Source organism: Colius striatus, chromosome 3, assembly GCF_028858725.1.
Source record: "Colius striatus isolate bColStr4 chromosome 3, bColStr4.1.hap1, whole genome shotgun sequence".
NCBI classification, from domain to species: domain Eukaryota; kingdom Metazoa; phylum Chordata; class Aves; order Coliiformes; family Coliidae; genus Colius; species Colius striatus.
The window spans coordinates 17,212,718-17,240,504 of NC_084761.1; the positions used below are offsets into that span (position 1 = coordinate 17,212,718).

Below are 27,787 nucleotides of genomic sequence, written 5' to 3' on the forward strand. Positions count from 1 at the left end.
TTATTTTGGGGAGCGGAAATGCTGTGCTGTGGCACATGGTCCAGCAGCCCCAGCGTGCCCGCAGCCATTCCTGGTTGGCACGGGCTGCCCAAGGCGGTGGGAGAGTCTCCATCCACGGAGGGATTCCAAAGCCGTGTGGCTGTAGGACTGTGTGATGTAGTTTAGTGGTGGCTGTGGCAGTGCTGGGGTAACAGCTGCGCTCCATGATCATTTTGCAACCTCAGTGACTCTGTGATTGCTGATGGGCCAAGCCCCAGCACAGACCTGTGGACAGACCCCAGACAGAACCAGGTGGAACTGTGGGACTGAGCAATGGCAGCAGATGCCCGGGCAATGCCCCAGCACGGACCTATCTCTTGGGCCTCCAGGACTGGCCCCTCCTCCAGCCCTCACCTGCCAGAGGAACCTCAGTGGGCAGCAGCCAGAGGCCAGGGAAGGCTACGGAGGGTGGACCTTGATCCTCTGCAAACACCTGCAGCCAGGCCCCTTCTCCTGGAGCCCCAGCCTACACTCACCTCCTTGGCTTTGCTGAAGCCCATCCACATTTTCAGCCTGCGCATGAAGAGCTCCACCATCTCGTAGTCCTGGGGCTCGAAGGCCGGGCGGTACAGCTCAAAGTGCATCTCCCGGTAGCTGTAGATAAGCACCACAGTGAACAGCCTCAGCACGATCCACACCTCCAGGACAATGTAGCTGGTGCAGAACAGGTAGTAGAGGCCCGAGGCCTCGGGCAGGCAGGGGCGGAGGGTGACGCTGCCCCGCAGCATGGCAAACAGCAGCAGGAGGCTGCTGCCGACGCTGCGGAAGGACTCCGAGGAAGAGGAGAAGAGCTGCAAAGGCGACATTGGAGACACAGTGAGAAGGGATCAGTGGCTAAATGTTCTCCTGACCCCCGATGCTCACTACCCCGTCTTACAAAGCATGAGCCCCGAGGAGTGGCCCACAAATGGTCTGTGACAGAGACAGGCCCCTGGCCCCAGCCACTTGGCCTGTGGCGGCCAAGGGCCCTGAATGTTGGAGGGTTGGGCACAGAGCAACCAGAGGGCCCACGGGCTCTGCTCACAGCTGGAGTGTGGTGAGGGCTGGGGCAACCCTGGACAGCCCCTGCTGACAGCCAGCCCCCCTGCATGGCAAGGTGGGGACCCTGGGTAGTTACCAGGAAGCCGAGCTGAGCGTAGGCCAGGATGAGGACGGCGAACGCCAGCGCTGCAGCCGTCAGCTCCTTCGCAGACTTCTGCAAGGTCTTCCCAAACACAGACCACTGCCTGATGAAACGCAGCTGCTGGGCAGCCTGTGACCGAGAGAGAGGCAGCTGTTACAACATGGGCCCACCACAGAGGCTGCTCCGAGATCCTCCCAGCAAAGGGTCTTCCCAACATCTTTACAAGCCTGAGAAATGCACACTCTTGTCAAGGGGCTCCTTGCAGACAGGATCACCCCATCAGCCACACCAAGGCCGAGATCCCCAAGGGAACTGAGGGCCCAGAGACTTTAGAGACTCCAAGTGCTACAACAGATATGGAGGCGGCATGGCTGCCCCCCACCTCTGTCTTGCAGGAAAGTCTGGAGGTGGCAGCAGCCTCACTGCACAGCAGGGACACAGTCTTGTGTTCAGTCTTACGTCAGTGTCCTTTGCCATCCCTGCCATGCAGTCACGCATGATGACAAGCTGGCACAGGAGGACCAAAGCACCCATCCCTGTCCATGTGCTGCTCCCACCCAATCCATACCTGCACAGTCAGGAGGAAGAGGAGGGAGGCAGCCAAGGTGCCGAAGACAGTGTTGAGAAAGGCCACCTGGTAGAAGTTGGTGAAACCTTTGCGGTTGTTGAGGTACTTGAGCCACTGCTGGTCGGCAAGGGTGGCCTGGCTGAGGTGCACCACCACGGTGCAAGTGGTGAGGAGGATGAAAACCCACTGGCCATAGTTGCTCCAGAAGGTGAAGTAGGCTCTGCCTTCCTTCTTGATGGCCAGTGACTCAGACACCACAAAGTAGACCACAAACATCATGAGGAAGACCTAGGGGAGGAATGGAGAGGTTACCAGGGCAACTCAGGGCAGAGCTGCTGCATTGGGGGACTGGCAGCACCCCAGGGCAGCAGAAGCCCCAAGTACTGGGCCGAGTTCTGCCAGCCCTGAGTCCTGTCATGCCTTCCTGGCTCCCTCCTGCCCGAGCAGTAAAACCTCAAAGCATGTCCAGTCCACTTGTGGCAGTTCCCAGGACAAGAGGGCTCCACTTCCACTCAGTCCCAGCCCTAGCAGGGTCTGCAGGAACATGGCTCAGCTGCCTGATATACCCACTGAGGACAGGAGAAGAAAAGCTCCAAATTTCTGCAGTGACAGGCATGAGTTCAAGGAAGCAAAAAGGCTGAGATAAGACCAACAAATGCTGCCTGAAAGGAGGAATCTCTTTCCTCTCTGTGGCGCCAGGGATGTTTCTGTCTGCCTGGAAGCAGAGTGGTGACCAGCCTGGGGACAAGTAGCCTTGGGCAGGGACAGTGACCAACGCTGGGGAGCCCAGGCAGAGGGATGAGCAGCACACTGACCATCATGAGGAGCTGCAGCGTGACCCCCCCGCTGAGGCGCAGCAGCGGGAAGGGGCTGACGGCGACGGCGGCTGTGGCCTGTCCGGCCCCCAGGAACTCCAGCCGCAGGGTGACGGCAGCGTGCAGGTCCACGCTGGGGTTGTACTGCAGCAGCTCCACAAAGACTGCCTGGCTCCTGGGGAGGGGAGAAGAGCAGTTCAGGGCACCGGGAGGACACCAGCTCCGGGCTTCAGTGCCACTGTTCTGTAGGGTCAGAGAGCCTCTGCCCCATGACACTCCAGCAGCACCCCTTAAAATCCCAGGTGACCGCAGAACATTTCCCTCGCCTTTGCCACACTTACATGTTGTCAATCCAGGAGTGCTGCTGAAGGAAGTTGAGCTGAGCCCTGCTTTCCTCCAGCGAAGTCCCCAGCTCCTGGACATAACCGCTGCTATCATAGAAAGAGATGTAACCCCAGTACCAGACCCTGTAGAGGAAGAGGAGCCGTTGGGTGAGAGCTGAAGGACAAAGCAGCCACTGGTCTGCTCCTGTACACGGCAATCCAGGGGCATGGGAGCAGATCTACATCTGGCCTCTATGCTGCACATCCAGGGGCAACAGCTCCCTCATCACTTATTTCACAGGACAAATTACACGAGTCCATCTCGGTGTTCCCAACCCCTGTTGTGCCCCACATGTCAATGAGGATGCATCCACAAACAAACCAGAGCAGAAACCAGCAGTGGTCTCATGCCCAGTGTGGTAGCGAAGGCAAATCCCCACAACCCACTTCAGCAGAATGCCAGTGGCCTCTGGGGTCTCGGGCAGATGGGTTACCTTGTCTCTGCCCTTGGAGCTGGAGAGTGAAACTCTCAGGCCCTGGGCCCGAGAACGGCCACTCATACAGCCAGCCTGGATGGGTTCTGGGAAGGCCTTTGGCATTCCTGTGTTGATTTGCCCCTTGCCAGGCACAAGGGCTCTGGCCTGGAGCGGTGGGGGCGCAGGCAGGGCAGCTCCTTACCCAGTCAGGTCGGGTGGCGAGTGGGCCCAGGCAGCCGTGGCGTTCCTGGCCGGCCTCTCCCAGCCGGCCGCGTAGTCAGCGGTGGCAAAGCCGCGTGCGGCGCTGCAGCTCCTCCCAGCAGCCGTGCCCACGGCCTGCAGCACGTCCTGGGCGCTGCGCGGGCACTCGACTGCAAGGACACCAACACTGTCAGCCCGCGGGCAGCCCAGCGCACACAGCTGAGCTTACACACCTTACACACCCTCTTCCCAAGCGCCCTCCACAGCCTCAGCCACAGCTCCAGAAGTCAAGCCAAACACTCTCTCATATAAATCCCCACAAAGGGTTGTCCTGGGCCATCTCTGCAGGAGCAGAACCAGAGGCATGCTAATACACATGCTGCCTAGAAAAATCTGCCTCTGTAACCTCTGCTTCGCTTCATTCAGCCCCAGCTGCATCCAGCCCCGGCCCCTTCATCCCACCGGGCACGTCACCACGCCCTGAGCCACCTACCCTCCTGCAGCCTGAGCTGCCGCAGCCGGGCCGTCCCCAGCGTGGTGCTGTGGCTCTCCTGCCCCGAGCCGTTGTTGTAGAGGTAAGGGAGGAAAACCTGCGACATCCAGACCCAGAACTGATCTGACCTGCAACGGGGAAAAGGTGTGAGAGGCAGTGCTGGGGGCAGCAGGGCTGCGGCAGCCCCTGCATCTCTCCTGGGACCACCCTGGAGAGGGGCACTGAGCTTTGGAGAGCTGACTGGGCCGCTCTCCTCCTGGCTGCCCAGGCAGCAGCCACAGGCAGCATCTCCAGTCATTCCAAGAGGAAAGTATTGATATGCAAGACCTAAAGAAGACCGAATCCACTTGGCATCTGGACAAGGACCAGACTAGTGTGTCTGTGGCAGCATGGTAGGAAAGGGATGGTATTATAGGACCACATACTGCTCTGCTCTCCCCCTTTACACCACCTTGACCCCAGAAACTCCACTGACTTCACCAGTTCATACCTTGGTGACCTTGTGTGGCATGGACAAGCCATGTCTCTGCATAGAACTGAGGGGTCTACTTTGGGCTCCTCACTACAAGAAAGACGCTGAGGCTCTGGACCATGTCCAGAGATGAGCAATGGAGGTGGGGAAGGGTCTAGAGCACAAGTGTGATGAGGAGCAGCTGAGAGAACTGGGGGCGTTTAATCTGGGGAAGAGGAGGCTGAGAGAAGACACTATCACTCTCTACAACTACCCGACAGGAGGCTGCAGTGAGGTGGGGGTTGGTCTCTGCTCCCAAGCAATGAGTGACAGGACAAGAGGAAACAGCCTCAAGTTGCACCAGGGGAAGTTTAGGTTGGAGACTAGGAAAAGCTTTTTCACTGAGAGGGTTGTTAGACATTAGCACAGGCTGACCTGGGAGGCGGTGGAGTCCCCACCTGTGGAGATATTGCAAAGTCATGTAGCTGAGGTGCTGAGACATGGGTTAGTGCTGGGCTTGGTAGTGTGAGGGGAGTGGTTGGACTCAATGAGCTTAAAGGTCTTTTACAGTCTCAACGACTCTGTGATTCTCTGTAGTGAAACCAGCACAAAGACACCATTAATCCCCAGTAGCATTTCCAGTGTCAGCCTGGACTACTGGAAAAATCTAATCTAGTCAAACCACATGTATAGAGCAAGGATGGGAAGGACTCTATTTATAGGAGATGCTATTTTGGTTCTTTTGACACTGTCTATGGTTGAACCTTACAGCTCTAAATTCTGGAGACACGGCAAACTTGCGTCCTTTAGGTCAGATACAGAAAGATAACCATCTGTCATTCACACAGTCCCTTCCCTCAGGAAAATATTTAAATCCAAATAAACTAAAGCTCTCAACCCCAAAGGTCTCAACATTCTTCAGGAGAGAAGCAGAACCTGCTTACTGCCATATTGTGCAAGTAGCTGGCTCCACAGAGGCCCCAGTGCTCCCCAGAGCTGAGCGCCTCTTATGGGAGTGACTGCAGAGCACCAGCCCAACAGCCAGTTCCAGCCCGCTCCCAAATCCTCACTGCAGCCCTTCACAGCTTCTGATACGAGGCAATATGCTCCTGCCCATCCCCAGGCCCTTTGCAGTTACCTCTTGATGCGGAGGAACTCGTTGCTGCCCAGCTGCTGCTTGATGGAGCTCTGCAGAAGGAAGGCCCTGCTGTTGCGGGAGGCGTCTCCGTAGTTGGTGAGCAGGATCACCAGCAAGAACATCATGTAGATGAGGAAATTCTGCCAAGCAAAGAGTAGAAAGGGATTGCACTCAAGCACGGGGCAGGGAGGAGGGTCAGCTCCCAAAGCTGCAGCAAATCAGTGCTCTACACTGCCTGTCTCCACTGTGCAGCAGGATCAGAGCACAGTCTGATCCCAGAGACACCCAGAGCACACACTTCTGTTTTCCATATGGGAAGCAGCTTAAAATGAAACCCAGACCACAGGCTCCTAACAACACTCTCTGTTCAAAGCAGCCAGCCCAGCACCGCAGGTTTCAGTCGATATGCGTTGCACAACCTCCTTGCAGGGCTTCCACGACACTTATGGGGGTTTCCATCCCTTAAAGGGAATCACTCAGTTAAAAGTAACCTGACTGGGCTAAAGCAGCTGGGCTTTCCCAGCACAAGCAGGGAGGATCAGTGCTGAATGAGCTACAAAGAGATGGAGACTTCTGCTCTTAGACTGGGAGTTATGTGTTTCACAAGACTCAACTAATGAGTTCTTTTGTGCAAGTTGGTGTCAGCTCCACGCTGCGAACCCAGCCTGAACAGACACCTGAGCTAGAGCCAAACACACCAGCTGTTCCACATCAACCCCCTGGTTCTGCTTTCCAGACACCTCAGATCTTTAAGCTTGACATAGATGAATGTCACTGCCTGTCTTTTACAGATGGGGAAACTGAGGCACGGACTGGAGCACTTACCAGCTGAGGAGGTCCCAGCTGGATTGGGAGCAGCCACACAGGGATGTGTCAGATCCCAGAGCCAGCACCCTGCCCTAGGCACCACAGGCATCAGGAGATGTCTTACCTTCAGCATCCTATGTAGCAGTTTGACTTTCCTGGCCTCCTCCTTGGCCTGGAAAAGGGCAAACCCCTGTGGGGGTCGAACTTTGCTGATCTTCTCAGAAACATGCTCCACAAACGGATGCTCCACCAAGGTATCGTCCTCCTCTGGGTGCAAGCGCTTGGCAACCAGTGAGAAATAGAGCGCTTCCAGCAGGACCTGGGGGGACAAGCAGTGTCCTTCAGCACAGTGAACAGGGCACAGCACTCTCTTGCAGCAGCCAAACAACCTCTAAAACAAACCACCACTAGCCCTGCCTCTTCTCTGGCTGCCAGCATGCACATCTTTCCTGTCCTGCAGAGACATAAAGACCACAAAATCCCAGAATGATGAGACTTGAAAGGGACCTCTAGAGGTCATGCAGTCCAACCCCCTGTTAAAGCAGGTTCCCCTCCATCAGAAGGCACAGGAACGTGTCCATAAGGTTTGGAAACCTCCAGAGAAGGAGACTCCACACCCTCCCTGGGCAGCCTGTGCCAGGGCTCCCTCACCCTCACACCAAAGTCTTTTCTGGGGTTCAAGTGGAACTTTCTGTGTTCCAGCTTGTGCCTGTTACCCCTTGTTCTGTGACTGGCCTCATCCTCTTGACACCTGCCCTTTAGGTATTTATCAGCATTGATAAGGTCCCCTCTCAGTGTTCTCTCCTGCAGGCTAAACAGCCCCAGGTCTCAGAGCCTTTCCTTGTAAGAGAGATGCTCCAGTCCCCTCATCATCTCCCATCAAGATGGGAGAGGGTCTTCAATCCATAGTCTCCAGAATTACTTGATTAGTATCTGGACCAGACATTCATTACAGCCAGCATATACACATGTACAGGTATGTCCTTGTGTACTCACCTTCAGGGGCTCCCAGACCAAGAAGGATGCCAGAAAGCTGAATATCCCTGAGATGAGCCACATAAGGGCAACACTGGAAGAAAAGCCCACCCCGATCCACACAGAGACCCCTGTGGAGGTGGCAAAGAGGAGGAGACTGATCCCATGAGCCAGGTAAGAGCACCAGGATGGGAGTAAGCGCTTCCTGAATGTTTGGTCTGCAACTGGAAGGAGGAGGGAAAGCAGATGTAAACGTTACTGCAGAAGGGTCCCAACGGGCACAGCAAGGGCTGAGCACAGCACTCATCCCAGCAGAGAGCTTGCCACCAGCCCAGGGTGAGTTTGGAGGGATTATCCCAAACATCTCCCACTAAGCAGCAACACAGCCCAGTGAAACACAGCCAGCTTCAGAAGAGCAGCCTCCTATCTGCAGAGAAGAGGGTGGGCAGGAGAAGGAGATGGAATCCTGATTTGGGTAGTGGGATGGGTTCCCTGCTTTCTCTCAGAGCCCCAGGACATTGGACTTGCCCAGCTTGGCTGGAGGTGCTGCTGTCAAACCCATGAAAAGCCACACAGATTTGTTGCTCTTGCTGCCTTCAGGCTGCCAAGCAACCCTGCTCACTCAGCACAGCTCCTCTCACCCCCTGTGCAAATCAATGCCTCCATAAAGACAGTAAGACACTACAACCATCAATCAACCCAGACTGAAGGTTTTAAGGGACCAGTTTTCCCCCCTGCAGCCCAACCCAGGGAGGCTGAGCCTCAAGAAGCCGAGAGCCCATGCGAAACAAGCTGAAGCAGGGGACCAGCCTTTCCTAAAGCTCCACTTCCACTTAGCTGCCTGTGGCTCTGAAGTGCTGCTATGTGCAAGGCCCCCACCCTCCTGGCCCTGCAGCCCTGGTACCTGTCCAGGTTGACTTGGCCGATCTGCTCACTTCCCTGGGAGGAGCTGCCATGCTCTGGCCTTTGTCATTCAGCTTCTGCATCATGACAGTCTCCACCTTCTCCCCGAACACACTGGACCTGCCACGGCAAAGGGGTGGTACTGGTGAGCCATGCCACTGCTGGTCCTGTGGGATGCATGCTGGCAACAAGCTGGGCAAAGCTCCAGTGCTGCCAGTGCAGCAGCCCCGGACCAGTATGAAGCACTTCCATCTAGAAGGAGAAGCCCAGGCCCCTGAAGCACACAGATGCCCTGCTCTGTGTTTCACAGAGGGCTGGAAGCCTTATCCCTCCCTTGCCCTGCCACTTTGCATTGGCCACTCAGCTGGGGGGAGGTCAGGGCCCCCAGGTAGGCTATTCTGAGCTCAACAGAGATCCAGGCCCCTTCCTCCCTCCTGTCAGTTCACGAAGCCAACCCAGGTCCCACACTTTATCAGCAGCCCACAAAGCTCTGGAGACACAACTGTGGCTGGGGCTTTAAGGGGATGTTCCAGGTGGCTCCTGCAAAGGTGGCAGTGCCCTCCTGGAGCTCTGGTTGTGGGGGCTGCAGCAATCATGGCCAGCAGGAGCACAGTGACTCCTGACAAGGCTGTCCCAGACGTGCGTAATGCCTCAAACCAGCTCGGCAGGCTGGGTGCAGCAGAGCTGGCTGGCACAATGCTGGGCACTGTGGCACTGAGTGGGAGGCAAGAGGCAGCTCGGGAAGGAGACTCTGCTCCCCCAGTACTTACAGGCCTGAGATCAGATCTGTTTCAGCCCTCATGTATGGCCCAAGGTCCTGGGAGTGGGAGATGCCGCTCGCTCCATCTGCCAGGATCTGCCGGATCAGATCCTCATCTGGGGAAAGGGAGGGCAAAGGGCATTGGCAGGAGCATGGCACCACAGCGGGATGGGGGCACAGGGAGGAGCTCCAGGGGACAGCCCTCCCCTCCTCCCTGCCTTCTACCTCCTGCCTGTCCCCAGCCTGGCTGCAGACCATGGCATGAAACTGTTCCCCTCCTTCTCCAGCCATTTACAGAGGTTCAGAGACACACTGTGGCCTTGCCACCACTGAAGAAGCACTGGCTGCCTGCACCATTCAGATTCCCTTGGAACACATCTCTCCTTGCTCCCAGTCTGCTGGAAGTCTGGTGACTACTCACTTCAGGCTGATCCACGCCAGGATTTCTGCTTTCCCAGACTGAAATCCCCACTAAGAAAGTAAGATCCTTCTCTGTCCTTCAAACTGAAGCCAGTGGTGATGGTGGCAGGCTCTGCTATTCTGCCTTACCCAGAGCTGAGCCAAGCTTTTAGGGCCCAGACTGCTCCTTCTGCATTTCCCTGGGGCATTCAAACCCTGACACAGAGCAAAGCTACTGACACACCCACCTGAGGCAGAGAAATACCGGGGCTGTCCCTGGTGAAGGCCAAGTGACAAGCTGTCCTCCTCAGTTGACAATGGAGCCTCAAGTCCAAGGTGGCGGCTGGCCCGGCCTCTCTTCAGCTTCTGGATGGTATTGCCCATGATGGAGGGATCACTGAGGAGGTCTGGCCAGCTGAGCAGGGCCTCACTGGATGGCCACTGCATGAGGCTGTGGGAAAACAGAGGAATGGGTGTCATCAGGTATGAGTGGGGAACAGCTGTGGAAGCACAACCCTTGTCTACCAAAGCAGAAAACTACACTTAACTCCTGCATCCCCAGAAATCTACTTACCTTTTGGAGTCCTCCAAAAACAGACCTGGTTTAGTTTGCTCTGAGAAGGCCTGTTGAAGAAGCAGAGGCATTTCAGGCACATGATACTGCTTTGTGCCTGGTTGAAAGAGTGGGTTGTTAACATCAAGGGTCACTGGAGAGGTGGAGCCCAAGCTGCTACTAGCCCTGGGTCCACACCTCCAGGAGCCTGGTCTCCTCTAGAGGCAACACTCAGGCACTCTGGAAGATCCGTGCTTAGCAGCTTGTGCTCAGCACCTGTGACTGGCAGAGATGCAGGTGAGGGTTAAAGAGCTGTGGCTCTCCCCCATCACTGGTATTTGCACTTGAGTACATCAGTTCTTGCACTGACAGCTGTGGATGGACAGGGGAGCACACAGACCCATGCAGCCTGCTCAGCTTTTGGGTGGGAAGCAGGTTACCTCTGCCCGAAGCCCAGGGAAGGTGGGGAAGGAGCTATCAAGGATTGAAGAGTCCAGGTAGTTGTCAATCTCCAAGGACTGCTGGTCTGAGTGAGTCACGGTGTGGCTGATTGAGACCTGCAGGAGACAGCAAGGGATGAAGGCAACAATGTAAGGGTGGCTCAGCTCCCTGCTCTGCCACGGAGCTCCACACTTGCACAGGCAGAGCTGGGAGATCCCAGGGGGGAACCCATCAGGGCTGGGGACAGGCACATCCTCCACTGCCTCCCAGGCATATTGGGCTCTTGTATACTTATGTACCACAGCCCAGAGCCATCTCAGCTGTCCCAGGTACAAGTTCCCAGGAAGCTAAGCTGAGTTTTCATTCTTCTGTAAAGCAGGGAGTGCTTACAGAATCAAGAAGCATCAGACACGTTTGCTGCTCATCAGGCACTGAGCAGCTGGCTTTAGTACTTAATGGGGCTGCTAATTGTGTCTGTCTAACTAGTCATTAAATCCCCAGCTAATCCTTTCACAGCTGCCTACCCACAGCCATGCTCAGGCACAGCTGCATTTGTACCCAGGGCAGGCATTTCATTAGCAATGCTCGACTGAGCATCTCTCAAGCTCCTGCAAATGCAGCAAAGGGTCATACCTTTAAATGGCCTTTGGGTACCTATCACACACCAAAACCATGAGGGAGTAAGGGCCTAAACAGCTCTTAAAATCTGTCCTTTTGGTCTCTGTCTGGGCACTGTCAGAATCCAGGCAGTAATCTGTACCTCTGAGGTTAGGGGCTGCTCCTAGCTCAAGAGGGAGGCAGAGAGTTGCTAAGGGCAAGGGTCTGGCCACGGTGCAAGGCAGCACAGAGACACAACTGGGAAAGCACGGAGATGGGCTTAGGAAGTGCTGTAGCACAGAGGGCAGAACCTAGCCTCAGATGAGCAAAGGTGCTGGCATCAGACCCATCTGGGCAGCCTGCAACTACTTCTCCTCATTACCTTGCTACGAGCCATCCTGAAGAGAAACAAAATGACCAGGTAGAGAGGGTAAACCACCACGCTGGACACCAGACCAACAGCTACCGTGTCCACATTGACAGGGATCAGGTTGGAAACGGCCCCATTGCTGCAGAGAATCAAGAGAGACCAGAGACCAGCGTTAGCAGGAGCACACAGGGCTGCCAGCTGAACAAGGAGCAAGAAAGACTGTACAACATGGCATTGCAGATGTGCAGAGAAAGACGTAAGCATGGGCTGTGCTAACAGATGGCACAGCAAAACCAGGCAAGGGGAAAAGCTGATGAGGTTGTTCGTGGTCACCCACGTCCTCATCCCATATTTTGTGGAGCAAGAAGTGCAGATTCAAGGCCACAAGCAAGGCACCTTTTCCCAGCAGACATAAGGTCTGTCCTGCCCCATGTTATGGAAGCACAGGAGGGGCTCTGAGGAGGTGAGGGACTGGCCAGAGCCGCGAGGGACACTGCGCACCTGAGGTGGACGTTCCCCACCACGCCGTACCACACGGCGTTGGCGCAGAGGAAGAGGAAGATGAGGAGGGAGCAGCAGGTGGCTCTCTGGACACGGGTGAAGCGGCTGCGAGGCGGGCGGTCCCACATGGACAGCCACACGTGCTTCTCAAAGAAACCTCGCTGCAGCTCTGCCAGGAAGATCCGCGAGAAGCTCCTCAGCTCCGTCTCACCTGAGCACAGAAACAGACAGGTTCTCAGGGCTGGGGGCACTGCAGTGGGACCCGCTGGGGCTGCCACAGTCCCTCCTCCAGGAAGCGCCCCCGGCACATCCATCGGCTCCCTCCTGCACAGCTCAGTCCTTGCCATGCCTTGGCCTCTTGCACAAAGGACCCAGCTGGCCTCTTGCACGAAGGTGAGGTGTTAAAGACATGGGTTCGTGATGGGCTTGGCAATGTGAGGGGAGGGATTGCACTCCATGAGCTTAAAGGCCTTTTCCAACAGAAAGGATTCTGTGACTCTAATGCAGTGAGGGGAGAGCCAGCATGCAGGCTCTGCAGTCTCCTTGCAGTCTCCTGCTGTGGGCTCTTCCTCAGTGAGGGCTGCCACACTGCTCGGACATCCCAGACCCATGCCCCAGGGGCTGAGCACTCACTGGCAGCATAAACTTCCTTCTCCACCATGCCATCATTCTCCTCACTCTCCACCGACAGCCAGTCGTTCACCAGGAAGAAGTAGCTCTTGCTGCTCTGCAGATCCCGGACTATGACATGCTGCAGGTACCAAGAGGGGCTGAGTCCTGCAAGTTAAGAGATGGAGAAATGGTGCTTCATGGCAGACATTCCCTGTGTGGAGCTGCAAAGCTGAGGGGGAAACAAAAGAGCCCCTCAGTAGAACAGCAGGAGCTACCCTGTGACACCATCTTCACCAGAAGGAATTGCAAGGTCCTCAAGAGAAAATCCTGGCACAGCCAGGTCCCTTCCCAGGCTGTACAGACACTTACAGATCTGTTACAGCACATGGCACCACATGTGCAAGGGATTACAGTTGACCAGTCCACAGATATTCCTGTGATGGAGAGTCTACATTCCTTCCCCTGGCAATCCTTTCCAGTGGGCCACCAAGGTCTCCCTCCAGGGTTAGTCCAGACTCTAAGTTCAGGTACCTCTCTCCTAGCCCAGATGCCAGGCAGAGCAGAGCCTGGTTCTGACCTGGGATATTGGCCAAGAAGGCCAATGGCATCCTGGCTTGTATCAGAAAGCGTGACCAGCAGAACCAGGGCAGTGATTGTCCCCCTGTACTTGGCACTAGTGAGACTGCACCTTGAATATTGTGTTCAGTGCTGGGCCCTTCACTCCAAGACAGACATTTAGGTGTTAGACCGTGTCCAGAGATGAGCACCAGACCTGGGGAAGGGTCTGGAGAACAAGTCTGATGAGGAGTGGCTGATGGAGCTGGGAGCATTCAGCCTGGAGGAGTCTGGGAGCAGACATGATCACTCTCTACAACTACCTGACAGGAAGTTGTAGCAAGGTGAGAGTCGGTCTCTGCCCCCAAGTAACAAGTGACAGTACAGGACGAAACACCTCAGGTTGTGTGAGTGAAGGTTTAGGCTGGACATGAGGAAGAACTTTTTCATTCAGAGGGTTTCTAGATGCTGGCACAGGCTGCCCAGGGACATGGTTGAGTCCCCATCCCTGGAGACAAAAAAAATTAAGCTGAGGTGCTGAGGGACGTGGGTTAGTGCTGGGCTTGGCAGGATGAGGTTGGACTCGATGAGCTTGAAGGTCTTTTCCAACCAAATCGATTCTATGGTTCTATGGCTCCATGTGTGACGGCTGCCCGAGCCCCACGCACGGCTCACACCTCACCTTTGTTGTCGTGCCAGATGCGGATGCGCCAGATGCTGCCCAGGCTCCGCTCCGTCGCGACCTGGAACACGTCGAGGCTGTTGCGGTGGAAGGCGTTTTCTCCATCCAGGTGCCTGTGACCACTTTTGTTGTCCACGCCATAGAGGGCGATCCCCACGTGGGCCGTGGTACCTGGCAGAGGTAAGGGGCTCGCTTAGGGAAGTCCACCCAAGGTGGAGCTGCTCCCCAGCCCTGCCTTCCTGAGAGTGACCTTGTTCCAGATGCGACGGCCCTTCAGAGGGGCCACCCAGAGACTCGGGAGGAAAGAATGTACTCAACAGCCACCCCACACCCAGGGATGGTGCTAGACACAGCCTGGAGGGCAGCCGCTCAGATCGGCCTGGTGCAAGGACCTTGGCATACTCATGGTTTTCCTCTGACATTCCTTGCCTTGCTAACACCCTAATGGGAGGAGATGTTTATACTGGATGTTTTTGCCACTAAGTAGCTGAAAGACTTGTTTTCTTTGACTTCACTGTCAGTTGCCAGATGCTCCTTGGTCCACCTGCTCAACCCAGATGGTCCTTGGGGTAGCTTCAGGAGAAAGCGCTGCCAGTGAAACTGGTGGTTACACTAAGATCAGCAGGAGCGTGTTCCTGGCAGTGACTTGGTGGCACTCCACCTCTGTCCTTGCTTAGAGCTTCTACATCCCAACTGCCCTGACTTCTGACAGATCTAGCTACAAACCCAGCCCCGGATCAGAAAGCCAGGCTTCCTGCCTTCATGCTGCTGGGAAAGATTTAGATGGCAGAACAACGTGACAGATGCTGGAGGACAGCAAAATGGTCCACCTAAAGGGCCCACAAGGCCTGTATGCTTCTGCAGGAGAGGGCCAGGAGTGAGGAACAATCGCTGCCTCTTGTCTGTTCGAGCAACCACAGCCTATTCAGGGAAAGCGTGGGCAGGATTTCTATGCCCAGTGGTTCCCTACAGCAGCAGTGGCTTGTCCCACCCACCAGCAAGTGGTGAGGCAGCATGTTCTTCCCTACAGCTCTTGACCTGCCCCATTGTCACACAATAGAAACTGTGAACACTGTAGGAAGCCTTGAACTCCCTGTCCAAATGCCAGCTCAGCTCTGGACCCTGCTGGGAAATGTTTGCTGCATGATGTTCTGAGGTGAGATCTCAGGGGAACTACACAGATGTGCCCTGAGGGATCAAGCACAGGAGCAGACTATGGGCTAACCTGATCCTCTGCCCCAGCCAGTTTTCACCAGGATCTCATATTTGTACATCCCATTCTTGCCACAGAAGGGAATCACCCCGACTCGGTTAATGTCAATCATGTCCAGCTTGTGCACAATCAGCGCTGCCACCGAGTAGGTCACAAAGCACACGGCACATGTCAGCAGAACGATGTAGTTGAGACCTGGACCTGGAACCTAAAACAAAAGAAGTATGTTGAAAGGCACTCTCCCACGAGGATCCCCCCTCAGTTGCCCAGGAGTCAGGCTGCCTTCCTTCTGGCTACAATCATCACGCACACACACAATACCACACGCAACAGAGCCTGTCCCTGCTCAGACTGTGCAACCACAGCCCTGCAGAGTGACTGCAGCTCCTGCTGAAGCTGCTGCAGCAGCTGCAGAGAACTCTCTGCTCACAGTTACACCACTCTGACAGGGCAAGAAGGAGTCTGGATGCCCTGGGGAGGCAGCGAGCAGCTGGCTGATGTGAGCTTGCTGCTATGAAACAGTGCTGAGGGACACCTGGGAGGAGCATTTGGCATCTCACTAAGAGGTGAACACACTGTGAGATGTCCAGAACAGAGAATGAAGCCATCTGCAAAGGTCTGTTTTGAGCAGCAGCAGCCAGGTTTCACGACCAGAGGACACAGCCCCCCTGAGCTGTGCCCATCTGCAGCTTCCAAAGGCTCTCAGGTAATTGTGCCAGTCTGCCAGCTGGGCACAGGTAAGCCATGACCCAGCCTGAATGTGAAGCTGACAGGAGCCCCGAGGGTCTCCTCTAGGTGAGAATAATCTGTTCAGTATGTGCCAACCCTGCACAGCCTCTGCTTCTGTTTACTCACAGGAAAGATGAACTGGACAGAGTTTGGGGGGACAAACAGACTGGCCCCGAAGGCCGTGAGGTGCTGGGTTAAGCACACAGCCTGGTCTGGCGTGGTCTCCTCCAGTGGGATGATGCCTTCTGTCTTCCAGCGTTTCTCCTGCTCGCTGAAGTACTGGCAGAGGGAGGTGTACAGCCCCAGGGTCACCTCCACAGGGGACCAGCTGAAATGGTTTGTGATGTTGAAGTAGTATTTCTGGATGGTGTCATCAGTTCTGAAGAAGGGAAAGACAGGAAGGAAAGATTATTGACCCACTTGCTGGAGGGACACAAACCCCACTGTGATGGATGTGAGCCCATGGGAAGCATCCTGCTGCAGGGACAGGGGAGCACACACACAAGTGAGGAGGAGAAGCCCAGTGAACCTGGTGTTTCCACAGGACACTCAAATTCTTTATTTTTCTATTATTTCAGTACCTGAAGCATCACATTGCACATTCTCTCCTCTGTGCTGGCAGCCCCCACAGTTCTCCCACCCACCCTCCCCCGTGTCCCACCGACCCACACGACACTTCCACAGCATCTCTATGACTCTTGGCTAGGAGAAGAATTGCTTATTAGGATGATTAATCCCTCACTGAGCATCCTGTTATCAAAAGCCATGGAAGCTGTGTTCAACTTAGGCAACAGTGGCTCTGCTCTTGCCCCACTATTCCCAAGCTGCCTATCTGCTCTTCTCAGATAATGCCTAGGAACGGCGCTAAGTAACAGCAGACATAAACACACACACTCCTGGGCAAGGCAGCGAGGCAGCAAGGGAAACTACAAGTATGACTCCTCTGATAAAAGAAGGGAGTTTTGCTGCAAAAACCAACAGCAGCACTTGGTGACCTCCAAGCAGCAGGCACCCAGGTGGACGGGAGCCCGTGAGGGAACCTGTCCTCTCCTGTCACACATCGGGGAAGATGAGCTCTGAGGACAAGAGGTGCTTTTGTGAAGGTTGCACTGCAGACCAGGAACTAGGCTAACTCAAGTGGTCTGAGTCCCCATCTCTGGAGAGATTCCAAAGCCATGGAGCTGTGGGGCTGAGGGATGTGGTTAGTGGTGGCAGTGCTGGAGGAATGGTTGAACTGAACAATCTTAAAGGTCTTTTGCAATCTAAATGATTCTGTGTGGTGCTTTGCTCTGGGAAATGGTTTCTGCATGGAGCAAGCCCTGAATCTCCAATAGCCAATGTGAGTTCCCTGAGAAAAGAGTCCTAGTAGGGCAGAGGATGAAAGCTTGGAAAAGCATCAGTCAACAGGCTACAGCAGGTACCAGGCAAGTAAGCAGAGAAAAGGGCAGTGGGGTGAGATTCATCACCGGAACAGGGCCTGGATGAGGGTCATGATATTCACAGGGAATGGGATTTACAGGTCTAAGAAGAGGAACTCTTCCTCACCTGGACGAGAAAAGCAAATCACAGAGCACTGAAGTGCTTTTGCACCAGTGGCAGAAGATATCTGGGCAGGAAGGAGTGCCAGGGTAGAAGAGGTGCCAGTGCTGGGGTGTAGCAATGGCAGCTCACAGCTCCCTGCCCAGGAGAGCTGTCTGCTCCGAGGACAGAGGAGCACTGTGGAGAGCTACAACAGCACCAGCCCAGCAAAGCAGCCTGGTATAAACCATGACAAGGCCCTGAGAGTCCCTCATTTACACTACAGGACAGCCTGGGGGTGACAAGGATTACAAAGGATGCTCCTCTTACCTGGGTGAGGTGAAGAAGGTGTAGAGCTTGTGGTCACTTCCAGCCAGGGCATCCAGGCCGATTTTCTTAGAGGCACTGCAGTTGTGCTCATTGGGCTCTGGCTCATGATGGAGATAAGCCATGATGAACGGCTCAGGCTCACTTGCAAGGTAGTGATCTGTGTGGGGACAGCAAGAAAAAACAGAAAGTACTTCAAAAAACACTATGGAGAGCTTGAGGGGAGAACAGTGGATGCTCTGGGACGAGTGTCAGGAATGCAGAAACTCGGGAGAGATGCTTTTAAGATTTCAGTCTTTCAGTGTGCAGTTCAGAGGATCGCTGAGCAAAAGACTCTGAATACCACTGTACCTGACCAAGAGAGGGACTGGACGAATTCTCTCCAGTGTTAATGTGGCTCAACAGAAATGCTGGGAAAAGCAAAAGGCTTTTCAGTGCCAGAATCCACAAGTAAGGATTATACTGGGGACTGGACAATGCCTGTGACACCCTGTACCTCAGCCATGCAGTGTGAACTCATTGGCTACACCTGATATCCCCTCCCACATCAGTTATCTCTTGACACAGCTCTCCTATCCTGCAACACCCAGCCCTCTTCTCCCAAGGGAAGAAACAGCAGCAAAGAACATAAAGAGCTGGATCCATTTGCACTACCGTTCAGGACTCTGTAAGTGAGCTGGAAGTGCAGTCCTGCTTCTCTGTTGTTGCTCTCCATAGTCACAATGAGGTTCACGGATGTTCTTGCCTCGATGACTTCCGTGCCAGCAGAGAGATTGTCAGAATCTGTGTTGTTTGACACCATTACAGTGATGGCTTTCTCAGAGTCCAGGCTCCCAATGGGGATCTGCACCCCGTTGTGTGTCTGAAACTCCATGGAGGCGACCTTTGTGGACACGGTGTAGTTACTGATGTAACCAAAAGGGAAAGGATTGGAGTCCACCTGGAACATGACTTGAATGACATCTGTCAGGTTGGAAAGGGTGGTGTTGAATGCCTGGGGGATGGAGAACTGGCAGTTTGGTGTGTTTTCGTAGCAAAGCAAGTTAAAGGGATCAGATCGTTTGCCTGTGGCCTTAATTTCTCCTCCCACCAGCTCAAGGGGCTCTTCGTTCAGCACTCGAGACTTCATGAGGATCCGCATCAGGCTGGAAGACAGGTTGTAGGCTTTGGGAGCCAGCAGCAAATTGTGGGAGTCAGCAAGCAGCTCCTGGGGCTTGGCTTCTTGTGAAACCGTATTCACAAGGTGAATTAGGTCACCTGCCAGGGGAGAAAGAAAAGTGCAAACAGAGAAAGTGGTAAATAGCCCAGATAACTCCTACAGTCTAGATAACATATGACACTTTCCCACAACAATCAGACCAGTCTCTTCTCACTGTCTTCTCACTGTAACTCTACACTATGCACATGACCTTCCACACTGGAAGTGTTCGGTAGGCCACAGTTGAAAATTGAGCTGTAGGCAATTCCTGCAGTCTCTCAGTTCATCTACAAAGCTTGGTGGTGAATACATAATCACAACAGGCTTTACTTTCCTCCTGTATTGCCACTAGAATGGCAGATTGGTAAATATCTGTTACTGGTTTTGCACCATAAAGAAAAGAATGCTCAGAAAGGTGTAAGGAGGAGAGTAAAGAAGGTGTCACTGCTTCTTCACAGGATAACCAGGTGGGAACTTCTACAGTGTTCTTGGGTGAAGTTTGTCACCCTCTTCAGACTGCAACCAGGAAGGCAAGCATCTGGAAGCCATAGCTGTTACTCATTGTTTACTAAAAAGAGAATCCCTGTGAGTATTACCGAGTTTGTTAACAACTGTCATATCCCAATGTCTGCAGAGACCACTACCAAAGCCACAACAACCCTGGGAACAATGCAACGAGAAGAAAGTACTGAAGAGTCACACTCCAAATGTTAGATGCAACTTTCCTAACAGCTTGAAAAGGCCAAACCCTTAATAGTACGGGAGAAAGCCTGCAAAACTTTCCTCTGCCTGCCTCTGCTCAGCCCCTTACACAGGGAAACCCGTGCCCGCAGCGGCCCTGGCCCATTGTCACCCCTTCCTGCAAGAACAGAGCCGACCTGTGATGTTGAGGATGTTGTCAGCAATGCGAGTCGGCGTGACAGTGCCCTGAGTCGTTTCCCCTTGCAGAATAGTCATCATGGTCTCCAGCTTGTTCAAGGTCCTTGTCAGGCAGGACTTGCAAACCAGCTCCTTGCTCACCACCTGCAAAGGGAAACACAGTTTGACTCAGTGGGAACATGCCCCCGGGAAAACACAAAGGCAGCTGTGGGCAATTCAGCTGCCTCAGTCTAGCAAAGACCTAAGCATGTTTGTGCAAACATCATTTGCACTATGGAAGTCACCCCTGCTCTTTCCAGCCCCAAGGAGGTGGCTGCAGAGACCATGGCTGCTCTGCTCACTCTCAGAGATGCCAAGAAGTTGTTGGTGTCTCCAAGGCTCTTCTGTCTACCTACTCTCACGTTCCAATCTGCCAGTGTACTGACAGGCATGCCAGGAGTCTGATGGAGGATGCATTAGGGTTGGAATGAGTAATAAAGGGCAGCATATTCCAGTTCCCTGGAGTTCACTTCTAAGGACCAAGCATGTCTCTTGCTGTCACATCTCATGAGCATCTCTTTGGGGATGCATAGGAATCCACCAGAAGGAGCTGGGTAAGATCCCTGCATCCACTCCACTACCTTCAGTGGAAGCAAGACTTATCCCTAACTGAATTCATTTTGGTGTCCAAACGCTCCTGAAAGCTGTGGGAGGGATCCTGTCGCTCAGACATGATGGATGTCCCTCCCTCTGCTCGCAGATGTGTCCAAGAAACAGTATGTTCTAGCCACGGCCTGGAGCTCCCCACACTCTTGAGGGCTGGATGGGAGAGACTGAGGCAACACATGGAAGCTGTTACCATAACTCCGGTCCTAGCTCTTATTCATCTCTTTTTTTCTTTTAATCATAGGATTTAGATGTGATTCACTGTATGTTTTGGTGAAGAATCAAAACAGCATCTGCAGGTCTAGAATTCCCTTTTTTCTGCATTTATTTGTAAGCGATGAGAAGAGAGGACATACTGTGTGAACAGGAGCCCACAGGGCACACTCAGGAGGTGGGGAGGAAAAAGGGTTATGAGCCAGAACCACCTAAAGGGAGCTACTACTTAGGAAGAAGAATCGACAATGAAGACTGAGATTCTTTTCCCCTCCAGGTGAAATTCATTCTGACTTTTCCTCTCTCCTGTAGGTAAAACCAAAAAAAGTATCAGCACTGACTGACACACAGAAAAACGTGTGAACTCCAAGCTAGTCTGAGACACTTGGGAAATTCTAGATTGCTGTTTTTCTAAGCTTTTCTTGCCAATCCAGAGCACAAACTAATCCTGGAACGTCAGCTTTTCCCATGGAACAAAAATTCCATTTCTAGATCTAAGCTTCCACAGTGAGATCAAGCTGCAAGGCAAAAGCACATGGGAGAGAGAGAGAGAGAGAAACAAACCAACCCAGCATGGTAATGCGAGTGTTGAACCCCAAACCTCCAAACAAAGATGAACAGAAAGAAGTGAATTTTGAGGTTTACAGGCTGTGAAGCAGAGAAAGGAGCAGCAGCATGGAGACTGTGTGGGTGGGATGTGGCGGTCTGTCCCTCACTGAGGTGCGCCGCTGAACTGGCTGGGGAGCCAGTGCGCAGCCATGACCACGGTACCTGACTCCAGGCCCAAAAGCAAGCTTTGGGAGGGTGGGAAGGAAGAGCACGCCAGAGCCGACTGGCTGACCACCAAACCCCAAACACGTTATATAACTGGGCTCTCTTCCCTTTGCCCATCTGACAAAACACATAAAGCCACTCCTAAATTCACTGGGCAGCAGCCCGAGTACCGGGGACCAGGAGCTGGCGGGGTAACAGTGCTTCCAGTCAGCTCTGGAGCAGAGCAGCGTTCCTCATTCTGCACAGCAGAAACGGGGCTGGAAGGAAAGTCAGTCCTTGGCACTGTCCCCTGGCTCAAGGCAGGTCCAGGTCCTGTTACTCCTGAAGGAGTTCAACCTGTCCTCAGAGGTCCTGCGACTCTTGCGGCTATTTAACACAGTGCTTCTCCAGTCTGCCTCTCCTACAGTTTCCATCTGCAAGTTAAGGAACCTACTTGCTAGGAAGCTGTCTCACCAGGACCGGTACCACAGAAGAAGCAGAGTTCTTAGGTGCTATCTTTCAGCACATGAATACGCCATCTTACCAGTGCCTGTCAGCTCGGTGGCACAGCGAGCTGACACCACTTAGGACATCACCACAGAAACCCTAATGATGTCAACAAGTGATACCTGTCCTCTGTGTGGTGCGTGGGAGACAGAGGCAGCGAAGCAGAACACAAACTGAAGAACATCCAAGCTGCACCTGGAAGAGCAGGAGGCTGGAAGTGGTGATGGGGAGCGTACCGTGCACTGCGCCAAGGCAGCCGAGATCTGCTGGATATCATCAACCGTGTTCACGTTCAGCGAGTTCAGGGTCTCTGTGATGTTGTTGCGGGTCCAGGTCCGGAGTTCAAATTCATTTGCAGTCTCAGGTTCCAGAAGCACAGAGCGCTCGTACTAGAGGGGAGAAAAGCAGGTACAATGAGGAATGTATCAGCTCTCAGAGGATGATGAACTGTGCCCTGCACTCTGCACCTCCCTACCTCTGCTCCTCCCCAAGAAGTCACTTAATGAGCTGCATTTTCAGCAGAACTTCCTCGGTTTCACTGGTCCACTCCAAGCAATCATCTTAACAGCCTTGCACTTGACAGCTAAGTGGTACATGCTATGCCAGTGTGCAGCCCTTATGCAGCTAAGCAGTGCCTGTGCTCGGGGGGGAGGCCCCTGCCTGGCTTCCAGACATGCAGCAGGCTCTTGTCAGGCAGGAACGCATGAGCACAGAACAAAATTCCTGCCTTGCCTACAGAGATGCACCTGGAGGGACTGGGCTCCACTTTAGGTGGGAGTAAAATTGAATGCTGCCAGAAGGATGATACTCCTACACTGTGTATTAACAGCATTGTATGCAGGCAGAAGGTCTGTCTAGCTGCACTAGCTCAGCAGTCAGAACGAGGTCTCCTAAACACCCAGAGCGTCACCTGAGCAGCTCTAGGGAGTTTCCAGCCCTGTTGAGTTGGAGTGGGGTGGCTGGCTCAGGGGATGTGTGAAGCAGGTGGGGGAATTTGGGCTAAGATTCCTATTTCTAAATTCAATATTTAGACTTGAGGTTGGCAGTAAAGGCAAAAAAGCTACCTAAATATGGAGGCAAAAAAAGAAGGCTGCATGGAAGACACTCAGGCTGCTGCCTTCTCTGGGACCTCTGTTTTATTTTGTAGTCCCTCTGCTTTCCCTGGTCATCATGTCTGAAGCTTGTTACTCTTTTTGATGCACATAAATAGCTCCAGCCCAGCTCCATGCACGCACACTGATTTACATGAAATGCTGCAACATTAGTCATTTCCCTACATCGCTGAACAAAACCTGGCCAAAGAACATTACCAGTGACTGTAAGGCCTTCTGCAGGCCCCTCTTGGGCAGAGAGTGCTGCCTTACCTCATTTAAGATGGTGATGAGGGCCAGAGAGTACTCAATGACCTGTTGAGGGTCTCCTTGTTTCACTAAGCCCTGGAGCACGGTGTCAGTTTGATTGTAGAGCCAGTGGGAGAGGCTGGGGAAGCCCTCGGGTAAGCCAATTTCCATGGAGCTGCCAAGGGAAAGAGGCATTTGGCTTAAGTAGAGACTATAAATGGGGCTAGGGGAAGGGGGCAGGATCTGTCCTTTAGCTGGGAGGGAAGATGAGAGTAAGTAGGTGGTTAAACAACGACAGCATTGCTGACACCTGCCCTGGTGCTCAGTTTGCACCAGCTGTTTGTAGGAACATTGTGGACCTGAAGCCTGGTTCCTCACTGGTCCAGGCCTGTGAAACTGCAGGTGGACACACACGTGTGCATTGAGTCCAGAGAAGAAAAACCTAGGCTTAGGGGGATGGAGTAGAAAGAGCACTTAAAACAGGCTCAGTGTCCTGGAAGAGGCTACACTGCTTTTGGCATTGTTCCCTGGGGTTTGAGGAACAGCTGGGACACAGATCCTCCTCCACAGGCACCACAGGACCCTGTGCTCCAGCCCGAGACCATGTGTACAGAGCAGGGAGCTGCAAATAGCCTCAAGAAGGAGCAGTTCTACAGCTCAGTCAGGCAGCAGAGACCAGCTCTGGATGCTGCCCAAAGACCTGGGGGTCTCTGTCACCTGCACAGAGCACAATGGAAGCCAAGAGTGTTTTGCAGAAGGGGTAATTGGGCTTTCACAGTACTGGCCTTGCTGAGACCAGAGCTGGGTCAAGTGCATGTGCTCTCCACCCTTGGTACATGAGGCCTCCCTGGCTCTCAGCAGTGGGGACACCAGGTCACCCACAGCACCAGAGCTGGGTGCTGCCAACTCTCCTTTGAGGGCTTCTGATACAGAGAAGGTAGTGGAGCACAGAGCACAGAACTAGGAGAAAGTGACATTGTGCCTTCAAAGCAAAGTGTCACCAGGAAATTAAAGAGGTGGCCAGGAAAACAGTAATACATGGGGAAGACTTTCTCCTGTGCAATGATCCACAGAGACTGGACTTCTCTGTATTGCACTTCTGCTGAGCCTCCCCTCGCCTTCCCGCCAACAGCCTCTGCCACGAGGCCAACGTTTTGGCTCTGCTGAGCCCTCTGGGACAGGGAATCGGTGCCTCGGGAGCCCAGGCTGGCCACAGGCACTGCCGTGTAAGCCCAGCCTGCGAGCAGCGGGTCTCACCGGTTAACGGCCACCACGGTCGCTCCCAGCTGGTCCTGAACAAGGACCGACACGGACACCACGAAGCCGCTCTCGTGAAAGCCCGGGGGCAGGAAGGCGCTGTGCTCGGCACGGCTCCCCTTGTACACGCAGAACTCGTGGTAGTGGCCGTCCCTGCGGCGGGACACCAGAAGGATGTACACCAGCGGCCCCTCCGCGTCCTCTGTGTCTCGCCAGCCTGCAAAACAAACCCCGACGGGGAGCTGACGGGGCCAGGGCACCCACAGCCCAGCCTGGCTGTCAGAGCTGCCACTGCTGGCAGGGCCCTTCCCACCCCGTTGTGTCCCACCCCGCTGCGACAGGCTGGCCTCACAGCACGGACAGCTCGAGGACTCCACCACGTCTTCAGGGCCTGCAATGTAAAGTTCTGACCCTCTTTGGATTTTTCTCAGCTTTAGGGGTTTATCCCTGGTGCTTGGGGCCTGTAAGGGTTCCTGAGAAAAATAAAAAGGGGAGTAACTGCTGGGGCTGGGCACAGCACTGACCCAAGGCTACAAGCTTCAGTACAAGCCCTGCAGAGCTTGACGTTAGAAAGGCTGAGTGCAGCCCTTGGGCAGCACAATATTTCAGGAACGAGTGAGTCCAGGATAAAACCTGCACAAAGCTTTCCTTGGAGCTCTCAGGAACTAGGGGCAGTCTCGTGGGAGGTGAGCAGCTGGGACATGCAGTGCACACTTGCCAGTGAACACCGGTGAAGGTGCTGACTCTGCCAGGGCTCACTACACTCAGCATGAACCAGTGGGTCTGTATCCAGCTTCTGCAGGGGAGTTGGACTAGATGATCTCTAAAGGTCCCTTCCAACCCTACCATCCTATGATTCCACATTCCACTTCTGCTTAAAAACAACCACTAAGAGCTAAACTCCCACCACTCCAAAGAGGTATTGATTTCATAATTATTCTAGGTAGTTCAACACATACCACAGTTACAACCATATAATGCTGAATACCCTTCTGCTTCTCCCCAGTTTAAGCTGGGCTTAGGTGACCACATACCCCCCAGCCCTGAGACACTAGAATTCATCATCTCTGCAGTGTGGCTTCCCAGCCATTTGTGCACAGAGAGCATTCATCTCTAGTGCTAACCATTTGGGGAAATATACTTTGCAGAGGCACTTACTCCTTGGCCCAAAGCTACAGGACATCAGCCAGGCCGCTTTTCCAAAGCTAGACTCAGAGCTGCTGCCTCTGCAGCTGGTTGAGAAGGTAACTGCCAATGGGAACATCCAGTCCACGTGGCAGAGAGGGCCCCACTGCTTTGTCTTTTGACTCTTCTTGCATTTGTGCGACTCAGTTTTGAGCACCTATTTTGTCTCTCCTGCACTGAAATACCAGCTTCTGCCACAAGTACTGTCCTGGTCTGGATATCATCATTCAATTACAGGACTTGGGATTTTTAAAAGTGCCTGTCTGCTACCATGTTTCAGAGCTCCATCATTTAGGCACACAAAGCTGCTCGTGGTCCAAAGCAAAAGGATTCAACTATGATCTCAGGCCAGCAGTATCCTGCAGTAGGAGCTCAGGGTAAAGGAAACATCTAAGGGAAGAAGGGCAGGTGGTAGCAGTGGTGAGGAGGAGCCTTTGGCCCCAAGGAGCAGAGGGCTGGCAGGTGCCCAGCACCACGGTCCGTACGCTCTCACCTGCACACTCAAAGTGCACCTTTGCCATCAGGGCCCGGAGGGGGCCCTTGGGAAACAGCCGGCAGGATCCTCCCACGGGTGGCTGGTTGGGGAGCAGATCGATGGAGGCGAATCCTTCCTCCCCTGTTGTCAGGTCTGTGATGTGAAGGGTAAAAGTATACCCCTCCCCATCCTTCAGCGCCCCTTGCCTGAGGACCAGGTTCATTCCCGTGTCGCCAGTGGAGGTAGTTCTTTTGTCCAGGATGAGAGATTTGTTCTTAAAGCTGTGTGCTGCCCATCTCTGTAGAGATGAAGAGAGGACAGACAGGAGAGGTTTTGTTTTAAATCTGAAGCTATATCCTTAAAATGTTTTCAGATTGAGTCTCTCATAAAAAGTAACAGATTCCTAGCGGGAGCGTCTGCCAAATTTGCAGTTGATAATTCAGCTTTAGTCTTGTGTGCTACAGCAACAAGAACTGGAACCTTTCCAAAATGTCTGGTGGGAATATTTCCACTGTGAGATCTGCTTTAGTCTCTGGGATTACATCACCCTCTGACAGAATATTTCATAATGCAGAATACAAAACACAGGAAATAAATGAAGTACTGGTGGGGTCTCCATGGGATACCGTGTTTTATATGCTTCAAGATGAATGTGTCCTGGAATGGGTACTGCTAATAGCACAAATGTACAAGAGAGACAGACAGCCAGAAAATGTCATGCAGGTACAGGCTGGGCTTGCTGGGAGCAATACAGACTAGCTCTCACAACGGGACTTCCACTTCTGAGACCCGATCCACTCAACAGGTTGCAGACATGCTGTGTAATGGAATCTGTCATTAAAGGAGGGCACGAGGGATTTAGGGGATCAGAGAGACCGAACCACCTCTGCTTAAGCCAGCAGAATAATGGGCAAAATATCAGCAGGGGGAAGAAAATACTCTACAGATCTCTTCTAGGAAAAAAAGTGGCTTTTGTCTGAAACAAACTGGTAACTCATGGGCTTCGCTTGAAAATGACCCAGCAAGGACTTGCCCCTGGGTAGGCTGAGACACTGAAGGAGGACTGATAGGCCACATGTCCTGCAGCCTGCAGGCACAACCCAGAGCATGAGAAAGCTCTGGGCATCTCACAGGGCTTCCAGTGATTATGAGAATCCACTCCACAGGCTCTCCCAGCCTCTTCCATACGCACATGGCACATGGGAATCCCATGTCACACCAGGCAAGCTCCATGCAAGGCCTGTTTGAAACTTCTGACTCAGCAAGCTACTCCTCTGGCCAGCTCCCGGGACTCTGATGAGGAGACCTGTATGGGCCAGCCTTCTTCACCCCCTCAGCCAGACCCAGAGTGACACTATATTTACGGTCAGACTGTTCCCTCTCCTTGTCTCTACAGTAGTTTAGGTCCAAGACTTTGTTTCCCACACAGTTCTTTCCAGCCTGTCCTCTCTGACTCTCCCCTTCCCTATGAAGTCCAACAAAGGTGAAGCAAAGATCAGCATTGCTAATGACTTTACCCCAAGTTTGGAGTCATTGTGACAGTTCTGGCAAGTCCCCTCCAGGTAGACATAGGAGCTCTTGCTAACTTCATAGACAGATTGAGCCTTGCAGGAAACACACTCCAGGGACACAATAGGGACTCCTCCCCTCTTGATAAATACCTGGGGAAGAAAGAGGCTCCATCAGAACATCTCAGACAAAAACAAAGACATCAACAGGGAAGCAGACATCCTAGCACCTGATTCTGAAAGGAGGAATTGCTCTGC

The 27,787-nt window shown here is 53.6% G+C and overlaps 1 protein-coding gene across 2 annotated transcripts in view; it reads right to left on the reverse strand.

Annotated features, from left to right (window-relative positions):
* PKD1 (polycystin 1, transient receptor potential channel interacting) overlaps window positions 1-27,787 on the reverse strand; it is a 96,994-nt gene that overhangs the window by 4,466 nt on the left and 64,741 nt on the right. For both annotated transcript variants that reach the window (XM_061994319.1, XM_061994318.1), the window contains exons 17-45: window positions 27,539-27,682; window positions 26,040-26,319; window positions 24,362-24,578; window positions 23,129-23,279; window positions 22,001-22,153; window positions 19,646-19,790; window positions 18,224-18,826; window positions 17,573-17,729; window positions 15,851-16,103; window positions 15,008-15,203; window positions 13,783-13,953; window positions 12,567-12,710; window positions 11,934-12,144; window positions 11,445-11,571; window positions 10,465-10,581; window positions 10,046-10,095; window positions 9,720-9,922; window positions 9,083-9,188; window positions 8,314-8,432; window positions 7,431-7,633; window positions 6,559-6,753; window positions 5,628-5,767; window positions 4,039-4,166; window positions 3,547-3,715; window positions 2,887-3,012; window positions 2,546-2,720; window positions 1,731-2,018; window positions 1,157-1,291; window positions 516-830 (exon numbers count right to left, since the gene is read on the reverse strand). In XM_061994319.1, the coding sequence (XP_061850303.1) occupies window positions 516-830; window positions 1,157-1,291; window positions 1,731-2,018; window positions 2,546-2,720; window positions 2,887-3,012; window positions 3,547-3,715; window positions 4,039-4,166; window positions 5,628-5,767; window positions 6,559-6,753; window positions 7,431-7,633; window positions 8,314-8,432; window positions 9,083-9,188; window positions 9,720-9,922; window positions 10,046-10,095; window positions 10,465-10,581; window positions 11,445-11,571; window positions 11,934-12,144; window positions 12,567-12,710; window positions 13,783-13,953; window positions 15,008-15,203; window positions 15,851-16,103; window positions 17,573-17,729; window positions 18,224-18,826; window positions 19,646-19,790; window positions 22,001-22,153; window positions 23,129-23,279; window positions 24,362-24,578; window positions 26,040-26,319; window positions 27,539-27,682 (5,421 nt within the window). The remainder of the gene's footprint in view (window positions 1-515; window positions 831-1,156; window positions 1,292-1,730; window positions 2,019-2,545; window positions 2,721-2,886; window positions 3,013-3,546; window positions 3,716-4,038; window positions 4,167-5,627; window positions 5,768-6,558; window positions 6,754-7,430; window positions 7,634-8,313; window positions 8,433-9,082; window positions 9,189-9,719; window positions 9,923-10,045; window positions 10,096-10,464; window positions 10,582-11,444; window positions 11,572-11,933; window positions 12,145-12,566; window positions 12,711-13,782; window positions 13,954-15,007; window positions 15,204-15,850; window positions 16,104-17,572; window positions 17,730-18,223; window positions 18,827-19,645; window positions 19,791-22,000; window positions 22,154-23,128; window positions 23,280-24,361; window positions 24,579-26,039; window positions 26,320-27,538; window positions 27,683-27,787) is intronic.